Raw genomic sequence first — 18,624 nt, forward strand, 5'->3', positions numbered from 1 at the left:
CTTGTTGTTTTTGAACAGAAGCCGATAAGTCCATTTTAGCGAGCACGCTGTATTCAGGTCAGGTGACAAGGCTACTTTCACTTTGACGAAACTCCTCTCAGCTAGCACGTCTTTTCAAAGCTGACTAAAAGTGATCGAGGATGGATAATAGGATGAAGGATGAATTTAGACGAACTTGATGAACCTGTGATATCTTCTTCAGGGCGAAAAAGGAAAATAAAAGCTGAAACGTTTTCACGGAGGCTTGCAAAAGCAGCGCGGTACAATGGTGAGGGAAAAGCTCCGTGTATTGCGTGTAATCACATCCATACAGTTTATGATCACAACAACAACGCACCAAGCTTCAGAAACGCCCTCCATCAAGCGTTAACGCTGACACCCAGTGTGAATGTGGCGTGACACGCTCATATCACACAGAATGCGCTTTTGTGTTGACAGAGATGCGACGCGAGCAGTGGAATAGGAAAAACATACAAGAAGATAGGAATAAACTTCTTTTAACGTGAGCACCACATTTTTAGACTGCCGTTTCATGCAAAAGACGTGATCGCAACAGTCAAACGCGTCCATGTTACATAGAAAAAACAATGGAAAAGCAGCGCAGTCGAATAAAAAACCTGTAACAACTACTGTATGTCTGATATTTAGAGATGCACTGATGGCAATTTTCTTGGCCTATTCCGATTTTTTTTGTGACCTGCCAATTCCGATTTTCTTTCCAAGAACTACATTTGACAGCATATACAAACAAAAATCAGATGTCATTCCCCACTGTTTATAAATAGTAATTTTTTCCTTAACCTTATTAAATGTATGTCATCTTTCACATCAAATTCTTACATTGTTTCAATACATTAAATCAATTAAAAAACTGTAGAGCTGAACAAACTCCATCTTTCCACTGCCGCAAACACAGAAGCTGCATCTGAAGCATTAGATGTATTTACTCAGACTGTTTGATGAAGCTGAGCTGCCATAGATGCATTACACTGCAAAACTTCAAATGCATAAATAATTGTATAAAATTAATGTTTAAATATATTTTAAAAACACAAATAAGACATGTTAGGAAATATACAATGGTACTTTTAAATATGAAACCAAACCACCAGTAGGTGGCGGCAAAATGAGTGAGTTTAGTCATTCATTCAAACGGCTGATTCATTCAGAAACAAGGCAAGTGACTGCTGTCTTTATGAATGGGCCACTGAATCATTGACTCGCTCGATTCGTTCAAAAGCGTGGATTCATTCAGTAACGAAACACCGCTGTGTTACTCGGAGACACACAACAGTTCTGCTGTGGCTTTGATCGGGCCGATTTTTGTCTGCGAAATTGAGCAAAACCAGTCAATATTATGTCTAAAATGTAATCTAATTTTAACTACTATTATATAAAATCAGTGTCACATTGCAATCGTTTTGATATTCGGGGAAACATCTTGTTCGTGTAGGCTAATGCTGCTTAACATAATTATATATTATAAATATATTTTTTTACTACCGCATTATGCGTCTATAATTTTCTGCGAGTGCTGTTGATTTCTGCACGAGTCTCACACTCACATATAATATGTATAAGACAAGTTTGCACAAGATGTAGTTGTAGTTCATGCATCTTTTCTGCAAAGATATTTAACAAGTGATTTGTGTAACATTCACATCATGTGCTGCACTCGGAATATAATTTTCTTTAACTAGAGGGTTAATACAGAACAAGTTACTTGAATCATGTTGTAGTCACATTTTCAAGTAGTTAAAAATCGAGAATAAACGTTCTGAAACCTGTAGATTTGAATGTTTTGGCATATATGGAGTATGAGTGTGTGGTGTGTCTCGTAGGGAGCGATGGCCGCCACGTACTCGGCTCTGAACCACAAGACGTGTAAGCCGGTTCTGGAGCCGGTGGCTGCCTCCAGTCTGGCCCAGCGCAGGAACATGAAGAAGCTGACGTCTGCAGACATGTCCTGAGGAGCTCGGCGTTCTCTTCAGGAGCGCCCTTCTGCTTCTCTCTGGTAGAGGGAAGAACACCAGCTCCATCTCTCATCCCGTGTTAGCGAGCCGCTCGGACGCTCTTGCCCTCCACACCCAGATCTCCTGAAGAAATCTCCACATCATATAGAGCCTGTTTGTAGGACCATTAAGAACAAGCCCTTTTCTCACAGATTTCCTATTAATATCAGGATTTATCTTGGCTCAATTCTCCAGTGTGTGCTACAGGAAATACAACCTTCTTCTGAGTACTTCACATGTGAAATGATGTCTAGTTTTCCCACTTCAAACGATTAGTTCACTTCCAGAATACAAATTTCCTCATTTACTCAGCCACGTCATCCAAGATGTTCATGTCGGTGTCTTCAGTTGCAAAGAAATTAAGATTTTTGAGGAAAACACTGCAGGATTTTTCTCCATATAGTGGACTTCAATGGTGCTTAACGGGTTAAAGGTTCAAAATGCAGTTTCAGTGCAGCTTCAAAGAGCTCTACACTTATCTAGGGCCTTATCTAGCCAAACGATTGGTTATTTTCTGAAAGAATTCATATTTATAACCAATCGTTTGTCTAGTGTAGATCTCTTTGAAGCTGCACTGAAACTGCATTTTGGACCTTTAACCCGTTGAGCACCATTGAAGTCCACTATATGGAGAAAAATCCTGAAGTGTTTTCCTCAAAAATCTTAATTTCTTTGCGACTGAAGACACCGCGACATGAACATCTTGGATGACATGGGGCTGAGTAAATGATCAGGAAATTTGTATTCTGGAAGTGGACTTCACCTTTTAGTGTATGAGAAGCAGATGAGATGAGAATTGGATGAATACGCCTAAAATGAGGTGAACTGTCAACAGTGTTACCGTGCAGAAGCATCTTAACGGTCCTAAAACAGGCACGATACGGTTCTGACCTGCGCGTTTCTCTCGTTCTCCATCTGTGAGCCCCTTCATGTCCCGTTAGTGTTGCGGACCACATGGCATTACCTCAGAAGCACTCAGTGTATATAGTCTCGTTCATCATGTGTTTGTGAGGATCCCTGAGCACATTTGCACTGAGGCTCGTCTGTTCCCGTCTCGGACCGCTCTTTGCCTTTTGTTGAATGGGAAGTACATGAGCAAAAGGTGGAGAAATAAATCTATATTTATAAAGTCGAATGAGGTGAATGAAGATGTAGATGAGATTGGATCCACGAAATCGCATCTCTCTGCTCCAGATGGAGGGAAAAAAATATTCCATAAAACTTTTTAAAGACATTGTGGAAATTGTATCATATTGTATTTATTTCACTTATTTTTAAAATTTTATTTTTCTTTCAGGTGATGTACATATTGACATTAAAGAACATTATTGACACGATGATTTTCTTCTGTGATTTCATTGTCATGATTGAGTGCAACATCAGCAAACCAGATGAAATCAACAGCTTGGGAAACGTTGCTATGGCAACGCTGTACCACAGTGGAAAATGGTAAAAAAAAAAAAAGCAGAGTTTCTTTTCTATTTAAATGCACATTTCTTTTAGAAATTGACAGATGTATATAGTCCGAACTCATGCAAACCAAAAACGAGTAGATCCCTATCATTGAACTCATCCTCGCTCTCATCGCATGGAAGAGCTAACTCTGCACTCTTCCTATTGGACTTTCTGTAAAATATTGCTTTATTCATTTTCTGAAAAGAAGAAATAATTCTGTTATGAATTCAACTACACTGCAATAAACACTTCAAATAAATAAATAACTGCAATCCTATCATTGATGCTACTATCTATAAAAAATCCCAATGGGGAAATACATGACTGCAACTCCACTGAGGTACAGCGTTGCCGTATGGAAACATTCATATTTTCTCAATTTACAGTAAAACTATGTTAGATCAAGTTAAATTGTGAATAAAAATATCTAATCCTCCTTGAGAAGAGATGTGTAGAGATGAGGTTAATAGAGCAATTTCTGGAGCACTTCAGCAGGTGGGAATGAAGTGTTTTGGATAAACATGCAAATGTCATGTGACTTAACCCTCATATGGTTCTCATTTCCTGTTTACACTATCAATTTTGGGGTCATATTGACTCAATACCATTAGAGTAATTGTAAAAAAAATATAAATTTTTAATCATACAAATAATATATCTTTTTTTGTTTTGTTTTGTTTACTTCATATCTCCCAAAACACAGCTTTAATGTACAGATGAGAAGTACTTTTGTACCTATTTACCACAAAAATCCTCAACTACACCATTAGCTTGCATGTGAAATATTACATTTTCATGAAAAAATCATTTAAATTATCTAAATCTGATTTAAGTTGTTTCTGGATATTGATCTAGGTGTTAGGTGTAGAATTCTGCCATCTGCTGGTTAGAGAAAAACTTGTAGAAATTACAGTTTTTAAAAAAAAAAGAGTGTAATGAACATATATATCCAGCAGAGGCCCATAGAGATCCATTCATTTTTCTGGAAGTGGCTAACTGCTACTCTCACAACTTTTCTGAGATATATTTTGCAAATATATGCTTAAACATTATAAAATACATTAAAAACAGTATTTTTCTCAAAGGTTAGAATTTGTTTTTGTTGTTTGAGGTATTTGTATGAATGGTGTGTGTGTGTGTGTGTATGTACGTGAGTGAGTATGCTCGTTCCACATTACATTTGTCTCTAGTATCAGGCCTTCGTTTTTGTGTGGCCATTTTCAGATTTATGCAGGATTTATTGATTTTATTTGCCAATTTCTATAAAAATGCTTTTAGCAGCTGATGATATGACGCGCTGAACGGTCTAATCACGCCGGTGTGATTGTATTAAATACAGAAAATATTAATAGGCTATTTTTTGTCTTTTGGAAGCTGCATTCAAAATCCACTTGGCTCAAAAATCTGAGGGGGCACTTTGAATGGGCATGACGCCTCTGATTGCACTGAATGTTTCCCGCTGTTATATAACAATACATTTATGTGAAATTATGATTTTCAGCATAGCTTTAATCATCACTTCATGCACTTGTGCTTTATACTAATTTCTAAAAACATAAGAACATTTTGGGGGTTAAAAATAGCCTCTGAAGATGAACTTTTTTATATTTTTAAATAAAGATGTACAAGAATGATAAAATTATGAAAGAAAGGCATTGGTGAAACACTTCAATATTGCATGAAAAAGAATGCATTAAACTAGAATAAAATGGGGTTTGTTTAAGAGAGAAGGCTGTGCTCTTTCTTTTGACTTACTGCATGTTCAGATATTCATACAACAAATATTCTAGGGGCCATGAGAGCTTTGTGAAAAATGAAAACATTCTGCCAGTGACTGGCAACTTAAAAAAAAAAAAAATGCCCGAGGGGAAAGAGTTAAGATAGAAAAACAGGTTTTACAAATGCTAGAAATGTGGCTTTCAAATGACAAATAGCTATCAAGTAGCACACCCAGATTCCTACCTGATGATGAAGACCTGACTGAGCAGACATCAAGAGTTAGTATTTTAGTTTATTACATATGAAGACTTTTAGTCCAATAATTAACACCTCTGTTTTCTCTGAATTAACTCTTTCCCCACCAGCATTTTTGAAAAAAGTTGCCAGCCACCGCCAGCATTTTTGATGATTTTCACTAAAATTTCACGGCCCCCAGAATATTTAGTTTTATGAATATCTGAACATGCAATACATCAAAATAAAAAACAGCCTCTACTTTAAAAAAATCAGCTTTATTCTAGCTTCAAGCATTCTTTTTTTATCAACACTTGAATGTAGGTAGGTTTCATTAAAAAAAAAAGCAACATTTTGAGCAAAAAGCTGAGAAAATTGCATTTTTATCAAATACTACTTCTGGATCATATTCAGTCCAATAATCAAAGCAAAGGTGTCGCTTCGTTCAGCACCGACAAAGCTTGCACAGTCCTTTACCACTTCCTCGAAAGACATTTTACTCTGTAACATTAGGCAGTTTTCACTTATACACGGTTTATTGTTGATGTTGATGATCATTATTATTTTTCATATGCATATGAGATCGGTCGTTTCTGCGTCTTCCTTGCCTGTGTTTTTGATCGGGACATTTCAGACCCATTCAGGAGATGTGTAATAGCACCCCCAAGTGTATAACAGTGAAAACATTTTTTGGGTGAACTATCCTTTGATACTAGGTACGTTTCATTAACAAAGCAACATTTTGAGCAAAAACCTGAGAAAATTGCATATTTATCAAATACTACATCTGGATCATATTCAGTAATATTATCAAAGCAAAGATGCAGCAGATGGCTTCCATCAGTCCTCCCAAAGCTTGCACAGGTCTATAACACTTTCTGGATCGACATTTAGGCAGTTTTCATTTATATGCGGTTAGTGTTGATGATCACATTATTTTTCATATGCATATGCTTACATATGAGATTGTTCGTGTCTGTCTTCCTGGTCTGTGTTTTTGATCGGGACATTCTGGACTCATTCAGGAGATGCGTAATAGCACCCCCGAGCGTATAACAGTGAAAACACGCAAACCCGGAAAATTGTATTTAATAAATGTTTTGGGAAATTGGGCCAGATGAATCAGTTATAGTGTGTTAGCAAAGACTGTAATTTAGCTAATTAGTATGTTTCGTCAGTCATCGGGGAAATATAGAGCTGAGTATCGTCAGCGTAACAGTGAAAACTAACACTGTGCGATATCTCTCAAGGGTAGCATGTGAAGTGTAAAAACAATGGTCCTAGTGCTGAGCCTTGCGGTACCCCAATTGTGATCAATATGATACCGCTTCATTTACTGCTACAAAATGATAATTAGTGCATATGTTGTACATATATGTATGTATATTTATCACATGAATTTGTGAAGTGCTACATTAATAAAAATAACTGGACTAATTAGCGTAGATCAATGTAGGATGTACCAACTTTTTCAACACATGATATAGGCATTTTTGTTTATTTAAGCTGTACACATCATTACAAAATGTACATTCCAAGTGTCTTTTGTATGTCTCAATATGCTGGGGGGGGAAAACAAAACCACTTTTTATGGTGTACAAACTTTTCACAGCACTTTAAGCTTAAATACAATATGTAAATTCAAATGTATTCACATTGCCTGTACATACTGGCTCCATTCCTGCACATCACACTCTATACTTGGATGTAGCTCTATATTCTGTTTTCTATACATGGTTGTTTACTATTCTGTGTATCTGTTGTATTTCATGTGAGAATTAGAAGCTTATACATGATTCATTATTTCTTTTTCATGTGATAATTTTAGGAAAATGTGCTCAATACGTCAATGAAAAATAACAAGGCCTCATCATGATCCAGCTTCATTTTCTTTACGCACAATATAATTTGCTCGTTAATTTAGGCTGAAACATTGACAGGTTTTGCGAGATTCACCCAAAAACATGCAGTTTTTGAATTCAATTAGCTCTGCGCTGTGCGAACAATATCACACGACTACTGTAAAGTAGACAAACTACTTCATATGCTACTCAATAATCAATCAATCACAATCTTGGTGACTGACATTAGTTCATTCTGTAGAAAATACATTTAGTAAGCTAACTATAAATGTAAATGATTACATACATATCATGACTGTTGTAAGCAAACCTAATTAAAACAGCGCAAACACAAGTGCCAGGTCATCGCTCTCAAAACTCATCAGTTTCTATTTCATTGCTCTGTAAGTTATGAAGAGGATTAGTAACCGCTGGCTTGAGTAGTTCACCAAAAACTAGAAAAGTCATGCACTCATATTCTCAGCCTCATGTCGTTCCAGTCCTGCTTTACTTTCCTCCATGAAACACACAAAACCGAGGAGGTTAGTGGATGATTTACACTGCTTTTCCATGCAATAAAATAGGACACAGATCATAAAACTGGTGTATCATAAAAGTAGTCCATAACACACACACACACGATATGCCAAGTCTTACAATAGCTTTGTGGAAGAAACAAACCCAACTGAAATTCACTATTCAAGTACTTAAATATCTCAACTAACTATTTGTACTTTAATAATAATAATGAATGTGTTAAAAAATGTACATTTGGATGTGTCCCGCATGTAATGTGACAGACTGGCATGTGCAGCGTCTGCAAAATGCAACAGCAAATGAGAATTAAGCTCTACAATAATGAAGAGGTCAATAATGACTTCAGTTTCGTTCCTCACATAAAGCTAGTATACACTGTATAGTAAACACTGAATACAGTGCACAAGTCATACGGACAACTTTTATGATACTTTTATGGCACTTTCTAAAACTAAACAGAATAAATCCCCTTAAATTCTTCATGTAGATGAACTGCATTACAACATGGTGAAAAGAACCCAAAGACTCAAAAATATCCGATAGCGATCAACATGGGAAGGCGATGATGCTGAAGTATTGTTTGGAACAGCACCGGAAACACAGCAGGAGTTCAGTGCTGTGCTGTGTTTGTGAGGCTCTAGTCAGATGAGCAGAACGAGTGCGCTCACATACTGAGGGAGAATCTACTGCTTCCGACAGTTCGGCCAGCTGAATCCTCCACACGCGGCCGTCACGATAAAATACAGCACCACCTGAGACCACAAGACAAAGCCCGGAAGAACGTGTTATTTAACAGCAATGACTGGCTAAAGTTCATCTGGCCTCCTCACATGCATATCCACTAAGAGCCAGTGGACATTTAACAGCCTTCATTGCAATAGTTCAATGCAAAAACAGGAGGTAATAAAGGAAAACCCATGATGGCATTTATACATGATAGCATCATAAACACCAAACTGCAATATCACCATCTCCAAAACATTTGGAGAACTGTAGGCACTTGTGGAAAAAAGTACAGTAAAGTGAGCATGTGGATCAAAAATAACATCATAAATCACGTCAAGTCACCTTTATTTTATATATGTGACCCTGGAGCACAAAAGCAGTCTTAAGTCGCTGGGGTATATTTGTAGCAATAGCCAACAATACATTGTATGGGTCAAAATTATACATTTTTCTTTTATGCCAAAAATCATTAGGATATTAAGTAAAGATCATGTTCCATGAAGATATTTTGTAAATTTCCTACCGTAAATATATCAAAACTTAATTTTTGATTAGTAATATGCATTGCTAAGAACTTCATTTGAACAACTTTAAAGATGATTTTCTCAATATTTAGATTTTTTTGCACCCTCAGATTCCAGATTTTCAAATAGTTGTATCTCAGTCAAATATTGTCCTATCCTAACAAACCATACATCAATGGAAAGCTTATTTATTCAGCTTTCAGATGATGCATGCATCTCAATTTCAAAAAATTGACCCTTATGACTGGTTTTGTGCTCTAGGGTCACATATACTTTGTACAATACAGAGAAATAACAGAATCAATGATGGAAACTCAACAGAGACTGCTGTAAAGCAACTCTAAAAGACTCTTGATAAATCCATGTTTCAGTCCCAGCTGGTCCTGGCATGATGTGTTCATAGCTGGCCGAAGATGATCCAATTTCATGAATATTTACCCAAAATATTACCAACATGTCTCCTGCCTCACCAGAGGCCTAAACATCCTCGAGCACTCTTACACCTCACATGAAGGAGTGTGAGAGGAGACTGGATTGGGATAGGCTTAGAGACGATCAATAGCTATGTCTCCATCCACCTATTTTTATGTGCATTTTGGGATATTGCATAAAAAACGCTGGATGGAAATGCCAAGATATGCATAAATTCTAAAAATGTGCATAAAAAAACTTATGCGCTCAACTAAGTCGGATAAATTTCTTATCCGGCAAGAAACCATGCGCATAAACTATGGAGGAAACACTTTTACCGAATAAATTCCTTAATGCGCATCAATAAAGACATGTGACTTTGCAATGGGACAGCATAAAACTGGACCAACCAACAGACCGATCTCGTTTCACAGCATCTGAAATGCTAGTTTTGTCATTCTAAAATGCTTGAGCAAAGTCTCGTCAAAGTGCTTCGTTATAATTAACTCCCAGAACTGGGTTCCCAAACAGCAGACTCCAAAAATAAGATTGGTCTGCGTGCTCTGAAGCTCGTAATTTATAGTATACAAAACGTATTATATACAGTGCCTTCTCCTACTGCAGCAAATTTCATTTTTCTTCGTGATATTTAACGAAAGTTAATCCGGAAGTGACGATTTTGTTCTCTTCAAAAATGTTTTACGCGATATCCCAATTTTGCACATTAATTCAATTCCTAACTTTGGATGGGAACATAGCTAATGATATGCCACAGTGGTCACACTTCATTCGGTACTACATAAGAGACTGCATACCTAATAAAACAGTTTGCTCATTTGATAACCAGAAACCATTGATTACTCCTGAAATCTGCAATAAGATACATGAACCAGTGCGCTTCAACCTGGAAACATGGAACGAAATGGGAATAAAGGGGAAGGGAATCTTTAATACAAATGTGACCATGGAGCACAAAACCAGTCATAAGGGTCAATTTTTTGAAATTGAGATTTATACATCATCTGAAAGCTGAATAAATAAGCTTTCCATTGGTGTATGGTTTGTTAGGATCGGACAATATTTGGCTGAGATACAACTATTTGAAAATCTGGAATCTGAGGGTGCAAAAAAATCTAAATATTGAGAAAATCATCTTTAAAGTTGTCCAAATTAAGTTCTTAGCAATGCATATTACTAATCAAAAATTAAGTTTTATTATATTTACGGTAGCAAATTTACAATATATCTTCATGGAACATGATCTTTACTTAATATCCTAATGATTTTTGGCATAAAAGAAAAATCTATAATTTTGACCCATACATTGTATTTTTGGCTATTGCTACAAATATACCCCAGCGACTTAACACTGCTTTTGTGCTGCAGGGTCACAAATAATGATCCTCCAATGCACACTCCTGCAGACACCAGTCTCACTGTCTCTGTAGCAGACGTGAAGACACTTTTAACCAAGTCAACATTCGCAATGCTGCTGGTCCAGACAGAAATCCAGAACTCACTGACTGCCGTCTTTTTGTGCATTTTTAACACCTCCTTAAAAAACTGAACTAGCACCTACCTGCTTTCATCACCATCTTTATCCTTGTGCTGAAGTGGTGAGCTGTCTCAATGACTACCACCCAGTGCCACCAACCCTTGTTACAATGAAATACGTTAGGGGCTTTCACACCGCGCAGTTCTAGGAACTAGCCAGCAGGGTCGTTCCTAAAGAAACAATTTCTCCCTCGGGCCGTTTTCTCGGTTGCATTCGCACCGACAGCGATGTCTTTATTCGCGGCATTTACAAACGTCAACAACCAGTGAATGGAGCACGCAGTGTCCGGAGCTGTTTTTGTTGCGTGTCGTGGGTTTCGTGATAACGAAGATGGAATGTAAACGCACAATGTGCGCGATTAAAAGAGCACAAAAACTAAATCTAAAACTTCTATGACAACTTGCAGTGTTCAATATCATCGAGGCTGAGAAAAGAACACAAGGCTGCAGACAACAGGTAAATGCCGTTATCGCTGTTTTCCATGTTTGTGGAGTCAGTATTTTTAATTGTTATTATTATTATTATTCTATTCTAATTAGTTTGGCTTCTCAAACACCAGTGTGAATGTAATTTAGACTGAGACAGATGATCACAAATAAAAAGAGGGTTGAGTCCTCTTTAAAGTTCAGGTACAAGTCAATTCACTGTTATCTTAGTTAAGAACATGGGTTGGCGCTCTTAATTTTTTAACTCTCAAAGTGCATTAGATAGAATAATTTAACTTTAAAATGAACAAAATGTTATTTTTTTTTCTAATCCTCCATTTGTCTTTTTTCTTTTTAAATATCGTAATAAATATCGTACCGTGGACTTCATATCGCAATAATACCGTATCGTGAGATTTTGATACCGTTACATCCCTATTTATTCATGCTCATAGCAGTAAACACAGTGAGACAAAAACAAGAGAAAGAACGGGATCGAAAAACAGCAGAAGATGGAGTGAAAAATGTTTATGCAAGTATTACATATCCTTCTTCCTTGGGTTTTATTTAGTGAAACAGTGTGGAGAACATGACTTGATTATTTTGAACTTAATTTGTATTTCTCTTTTACAGCATAGTCTTTTTTGAGCTGCTTTACAGCAGAAATTAATTCAGTTTGTATTACTGAATTTTCCTGTTCATCACTGTGAAGCTGCTTTGAAACAATCTGTATTGTATAAAGTTCCATATAAATAAAAGTGACATGACGTGAAACATTTTGGATGTATATTGCAACATCTGCTGTTTGGTTGAAATGGGGGGGGGATCGCTCTTCTACACAATATCAGAGGATAAACACACACACACACTGAGATCCAGCTGTTATTGCTGTGTTTCTCTCAGGGTTGTCTGTTACTGGACTGTGATGTTTTATCTACGGTGAGCTCCAGAACTTACCAGCACCACTACTACGACAATGACGGTTAACTTCAGGTTCTTCATACACATGGCGTGGGCCAGATTACGGCTCGTAGTTTTAAAGGAGACGGACTGCACATACAAGAGGAATAATCATCAGCATACATAACACCATAAAGTGACAAACTAAAGTTTAAAACAGAAACTCACAGAATCCATCAGGTTCTCTGTTTTATCGATGAGCAGCTCAAGTCTCTCTCCTCTCTGAGCGACGAGATCTACAGCAACACAACGCAGCACATGTTCACTCAAAAGTCACCGCTGACATTTATAACAACTGAATAAAGTGACCGAGTCTCACCGATGTTCCGGACCATAATGCCTTTCAAGTCGTCTACATGCATCTGTGTTTCAGTCAGTCTGTCTGAGCCTTTGGGATCCGAGTGATGTTTCTAGCAATAACAGCGAAGCACATGTGTATAATGACATACTGACCTTCTGATAATATCATGAAAACACAATGTTTAACTGACTCATGGGTCAGTGGATGCCTATAACATGTTGCAGCAAAAGCTGATTTTTTTACATTTTTTTTACATTTTTGGCAGTGATGAAGCGCCACTTTTTGTTTATTTTGGATCTACATCAGCATTATTACCACTGAAGCTGCTCCTAGGAGACTATTAATGTTGTACGTTTACTGTAAATCACAAGTTTTCTGAACATATAAGACACGTTTGCACAAGATGTAGTTATAGTTCATGCATCTTTTCTGCAAAGATGTTTAACAAGTGATTTGTGTAACATTTACATCATGTTCACAGCTTCATGTGTGCTGCACTCGGAATATAATTTTCTTTAACTAGAGGGTTAATACACTGTTAAAGTTCTAAAAATTATTAGGGTTGATACAATTTTATGAATTCAACCGATTTTACTTGCTTTTTGGTGATTCAAATTAACTATTAACTATTACAATAGAATGCATATATAATGGCTTTCATGTAATCCTATTTTGGCTCAAATTTACACATTTGATTTTTTGATAGCATCCAGGTGGTAGAGAAAAATCACAAGCAGCAGGCAACAAAAGCTTTTTTGCAAATACTGCAAATTCATTCTTTACAATAAGAAAGTACATTAGGGGTGTAATGGTTCTTGAAAACAAAACAAACAGTACAGTTTAAGTACGCATTTGCTCAGCTAGTGCACCTGTATGCCTCTGCTTCTCTGTAGATTCACCTGCATGTCGTAACTGATAACTGATGGTCAAAGAGGTTTGATCAGATGTATTCTGCATCCACCAGCTCTAGATATGTTCTGTATTGCATGTAGTGCGTTTCTGAGAAATCCTGAGACTTTAGAAGGCGGTTCTTACTCAGAGATGAGTAAAAAAAAATATTGATTTCTCGATTTTAATCGATTCGTATTTTTGACAAAACCTAATTCTTAAATGCCAAGAATCGATTAGTCTAGCCTGTTTTCAGTCAAAACACGGAACATTGTAGCGCACCTCCGATCCAATAAATCGCAATAAGCTTTGTGAATCGACAGACTGAAAGCTGCTGTTCATTGTTTTTACAGAACATTTATAGTTAATAATAGTCTACTGGTGTTATACCGTCAGTCATTTTGAATTTGAATTACCTTGACTTTTGAGATTTGTTTTTTTAAACCATTTTCCTCGTATTATTTCTGAACATATAAGACACGTTTGCACAAGATGTAGTTATAGTTCATGCATCTTTTCTGCAAAGATGTTTAACAAGTGATTTGTGTAACATTTACATCATGTTCACAGCTTCATGTGTGCTGCACTCGGAATATAATTTTCTTTAACTAGAGGGTTAATACAGAACAAGTTACTTGAAACATGTTGTAGTCACATTTTCAAGTAGTTAAAAATCGAGAATCGGTCAAAGGTTTGAAAAAAATCGAGATTAATTTTTTTTGCCAAATTGCCCAGCCCTAGTGCAAACCCCTGTCTAAGTTTAAGTTAAGTTTAAGTTTCTCTTTTATGATCTCCCTTAGGAGAAATTTGTCTTCGATCAAGAGAGTAGATCAAACATACAACAATACACTACTGAGTTACCTCTTTGTCTAACCACACAGACAAACACAGCGCAGAATAAACAGGCAGTGGTGTTTACAGATGAAGCAGTACCATCTGCGCAGCCAGCGTGCTGGAGAACTCGCTGTTCATGGCGTAGGGCAGCGCAGTCTGAGCTCGCGAGCCGTAGGTGGTCTGGAAGCGCTTCTTCACCTCATTCAGGAACCCGAACGCACGCGAGCGCTCAAACTCCTGCAAGAGAGACGCACAGCTCACAGATACGGTCATTTCACTGACTTTGAATCATCAAAATAAACCAATCTTTTTCGAGTCATTTCGTTCATTTCAGCAGAATATAATTAAAAGGCATGTTAATAGCCAAAGTCCACAACACGTTTCAAATAAGACTGTTATCATATGGTTTGTTCTTTTATCACCTCACCTCCCCATAAACTAAGCTATGCAGTCTGTCCCGGAAACAGAATTGATTAGTTCACCTCTCGAGTCGTTTGTTCTTTTGTAACGTGCCTGCTTCCCGGCTCAGTAGCCTATAATCTTACAATAAATACAAACATTACATATTTGCAATAACTGCATGCTGTTATTATATGTAGGTATCTTTGCCTTATCAGAGTGATTTTCCTCATCATACTGCTAAAGTTTAAAGCCTCTTTTTGCCACATTATGTTACCCATCAATATACAAATGTATAAATTGAGAGAAATAATAAGCTACAATTTGAGACCAGAAAAGCATCACATAACTGTAAACGTGTTTGTAAGGAAGGTTGTGTAATGTAATGTAATGTAGTAAAACGCAGATATTAAAAGGCGAAATTCAGTAAACACCTTATTGATGATGTATATTTTGTACAGGCAAGCAGATGAACCCGGAATATAAACGCAATGCAGGGGTTAAAGCAAAACAAATCCTGAGCCTGAACTTTTTTCCGGGGGGCAGCACATGCAAAGCATGCAATGACTGTGGCAACTTTAACATTTGAAAGGATACTATGACAAAGCTATCGCTTTCCTTATTCAAACTGATTTTTTTTATTTTCATGAATATATGGTTGACCTGAAGAATGAAAGCTATATCATACACTTGGAAAATTACAAGCTATATCACCGCTTATCAAAACTAGGGGTGTGACAATACACTTAGCTCACGAGATGAGACAAAATACAGATACTTGGTTCACTAGAACGAGACAATATTTTAATACTATTTTAAAGAAATTCTCAATGACAAAATATGTGTCTTTTATTTGCAAAAAGTAAAACAATGCAGTTGTGTTTTGAAATATTTTAACTAATCTAGGGCTGTAACTAATGATTATTTTGGTAATAAGCAAGTAATCTACTGATTATTTTGACAATTGTGATCCTGCCTGTGAAAACCCAGCTAAAGTCATTTTTTGTGATTTACTGTTTTCTACATAAAATCATCTTTCATAAAGATGTAGAACATTCTGTGAAAATATAACCTTTATATCTTTTATATTGACTGAGTAAGGCCATGTCAAAGATTGAAATCATAGTGGAATTAATGGTTGAAATCAAACTTTGATGCTTGTTATCTCGTAATTAGATTTTGAGACTTTAGCCTGGATTTCACAGACAGGGTCACAATTGAGTAATCTGATATGTTTAGTAACACAAATAAACCTAAGTGAAAACCAGGCTTGCATTTTGTTCACACACCATTGTTTTATTCTTCTGAGAGGTGATCTAAATATCTGCGGCTGTGAAACAGGCTTGTCCTGCAGTTCTATGGATGTTTTGCCCTCCAGGTCTTCGAGCCGGTCACGTGACAAAAGAAAGAACGACTCAGACCCGAATACTTGAGTAGTGAACTGATCATTTCTGTTTCCGGCACAGACTGCATAGTGTCCATGGGAACAAACGAGCGACTCGAGAGGTGAACTAATCATTTCAATAGGATGCCCTGCATGCGAGCCAATCCCTCGTCGTTCCCGAGTCATATTAAAGCTTGATGAAGGACACATCAGTAGCTCAGAAGCACAGATACTCACGTCATCGGTGATGCACAGATACACGATCCTCTCGTGGCAGATGTAGTGGAAGAGATAGCTGGAAAACAGCAGCAAGCACACACAGAGCATCAGAGCGGGCCTCAGGGAACACTCACAGCCCAACAGCTCAGTCTCAGACGCACCTGCCGTGGGAATACGTCAGCCTGTTGTTTTCCGAGGGGATTTTGGCCAGGATCTGTTCCGTCACCTCCAGGAAGTTTCCAGAGAAGCAGGCGTGTTTAGCCAGGACAGTGGATCCTCGAGCCACCACCGCAAACAGGACAGCCATCGCCACAAACACAGCTGATCCCACACTGATTCACACACACCATAGAGAGCATTCCTGAAAATACTGCATCTTTCATCACAGTTTATATTTTATGACACGGTATGCCTTGTGATCTGCAATGGTAGAAAGAGCCAGCATCAAAGGACCCAAAACAAAGAAGGCAATAATCTCGTGGCCTTTTGGTCAGTAACTAGTTACAGTAACAATCTTAGGCTACTTCGTGCAGTAACTAGTAGTATAACTGATTACTAAATTATTAAGATTTCAGTAATAATATTAGTTACTATCCATAAAACCCCGCTAATTTAAAAATCCAACAATCCAGTAATTCCTAGATTTAGTTTAATAATTTTCATAACTTGCACAGACACATGAAGTCTCCAGAGCAGCAGGCGAGCTCGGAATATGGAAAAGCTTACATTCAGCGGATGGAAATATTGCCGTTACATTGATATTGTGAAGAGACCAGATGATCTGAACACTGTTGTGTGCGTGGCGTTACTTTACTCTGGTGTTACATGGCTTGCCCTCATCCCTCTGATCCTGATATGAATTATATAAAACCTTTTTAGAAAATGAAACATTTTCTTATGAACTTATATGATTTATTTTTATAAAATACATCGTGGAATATAATCGTGTTTGGGTATAACAGAGAAATTATAGCTACAATTAGCTACACATGACAATTAATTAGTTACTTTGAGTGTCTGTAATAACTTCTGACGGCGATCCAATGTGGATTTTGGTGAAATGATGAGGCAGAAATATATTGTTAGTAACATTTCAGAAGAATTTTGTGGGGAAGGTACACAATTACAGCTTCTGTGGGGCGTGAAGGAAAAGTAAAGTAATGTAACTAATTACTACTAAAGTAATAAGTGAAGTAATACTATTACTTTTGAAAGGAGTAACTAGCAACAAGTAATAAATTACATATTAACTGAAATGTCTCACAATATTCCCATGGCACTTAAAAATAAATAAATAAGTGTGACTTCCGGTAGACAAAAAACTATTAGAAATTATGAATAATTGTACTGCCTGCAATTAGTAAATTCTGTTTGAGAATGCAGTGCATCGGGTCACACTGACTGTATGGAGTATTAGTATTCATAACAAATGAATTGCATGACAATGTGGTCACAGATTACAGCAGTGGCAACACTATTTCATCCTGCATGTTTCACACTGACAGCATAGAGCACTCAAAGGGACATTGCCTTAACTTCCCTCTCTGAGTTTCTGCTAGTGCTGCAAAAATCTGCCACTCGATTCAATGCATCATGAAACCTAGACTCTAAAAGCTGAACCCAAGCTGTGCCCAGATCTCTCAGGACTATATCATCTCCTGCACTGGCAGCTTTTCTGCACATTGGTTAGACAACATGACTAAGATGTACTGGACAAACGTTTATTATTCTAATAAACAACAATACAACTTGATGCTAGTTCTCACGGTTCACTCTGTATTAGCATGTACTAATGTTAGTATTTATATGTGCTTGATTTTGCTCTGCTGAAGTTAATAACCGAGCTACACCGACAGCTGCCGTCAGTCATCGAGCCGAGGACACCGACACGATCAGAAAACAGATGAATCTGATGAAAACTGACTGCTGAGTAACGATAGATCAATCTCACGAGATGATTAATCAGTCGATCATCATCTGCTCGGTTACCTGAAATGCTGACGATGAAGCGCCGCTTTCTTCGATGTCTTTAAGGCGGAGTGGCATAAACGGCACTTTCATTGCCTGACAAACATGGCTGAAATCATAAATAAATACTACAGTTAAAAATATCACCGGTCTGTGTTAAACCGAAAAATCACCAAACGTCACTGTGTTCCGCGTTGCGTCACATACGTGCGACCACGAGACTTCCGCTTTG

The 18,624-nt window shown here is 37.3% G+C and overlaps 1 protein-coding gene and 1 long non-coding RNA gene across 3 annotated transcripts; one reads left to right on the forward strand and one right to left on the reverse strand.

The window, feature by feature from the left end:
• Positions 1-362: 362 nt before the first annotated feature.
• On the forward strand, positions 363-8,690 carry LOC107753207 (uncharacterized). The gene is made up of 3 exons (XR_001641442.1): positions 363-760; positions 5,494-5,500; positions 8,680-8,690. It is a non-coding gene; the product is annotated as an uncharacterized LOC107753207 (long non-coding RNA).
• Positions 6,903-18,624, reverse strand: LOC107753206 (vesicle-associated membrane protein 7-like). 2 transcript variants are annotated; one of them, XM_016569331.1, is made up of 9 exons: positions 18,600-18,624; positions 18,414-18,501; positions 16,586-16,756; positions 16,443-16,500; positions 14,522-14,659; positions 12,719-12,809; positions 12,568-12,635; positions 12,397-12,489; positions 6,903-8,550 (listed from the first exon to the last, which is right to left on the reverse strand). In XM_016569331.1, the coding sequence occupies exons 3-9, from the start codon at positions 16,729-16,731 to the stop codon at positions 8,482-8,484; spliced, it is 663 nt and encodes a 220-aa protein (XP_016424817.1). In that variant the 5' UTR covers positions 16,732-16,756; positions 18,414-18,501; positions 18,600-18,624; the 3' UTR covers positions 6,903-8,481. The 2 variants fall into 2 exon arrangements, with proteins under 2 accessions (XP_016424817.1, XP_016424816.1); XM_016569330.1 differs by lacking the exon at positions 18,600-18,624 and having other exon boundaries at positions 18,414-18,589.

The sequence above is a fragment of the Sinocyclocheilus rhinocerous genome, unplaced genomic scaffold (genome assembly GCF_001515625.1).
Source record: "Sinocyclocheilus rhinocerous isolate Xijiao unplaced genomic scaffold, SAMN03320098_v1.1 scaffold1402, whole genome shotgun sequence".
NCBI lineage: Eukaryota > Metazoa > Chordata > Actinopteri > Cypriniformes > Cyprinidae > Sinocyclocheilus > Sinocyclocheilus rhinocerous.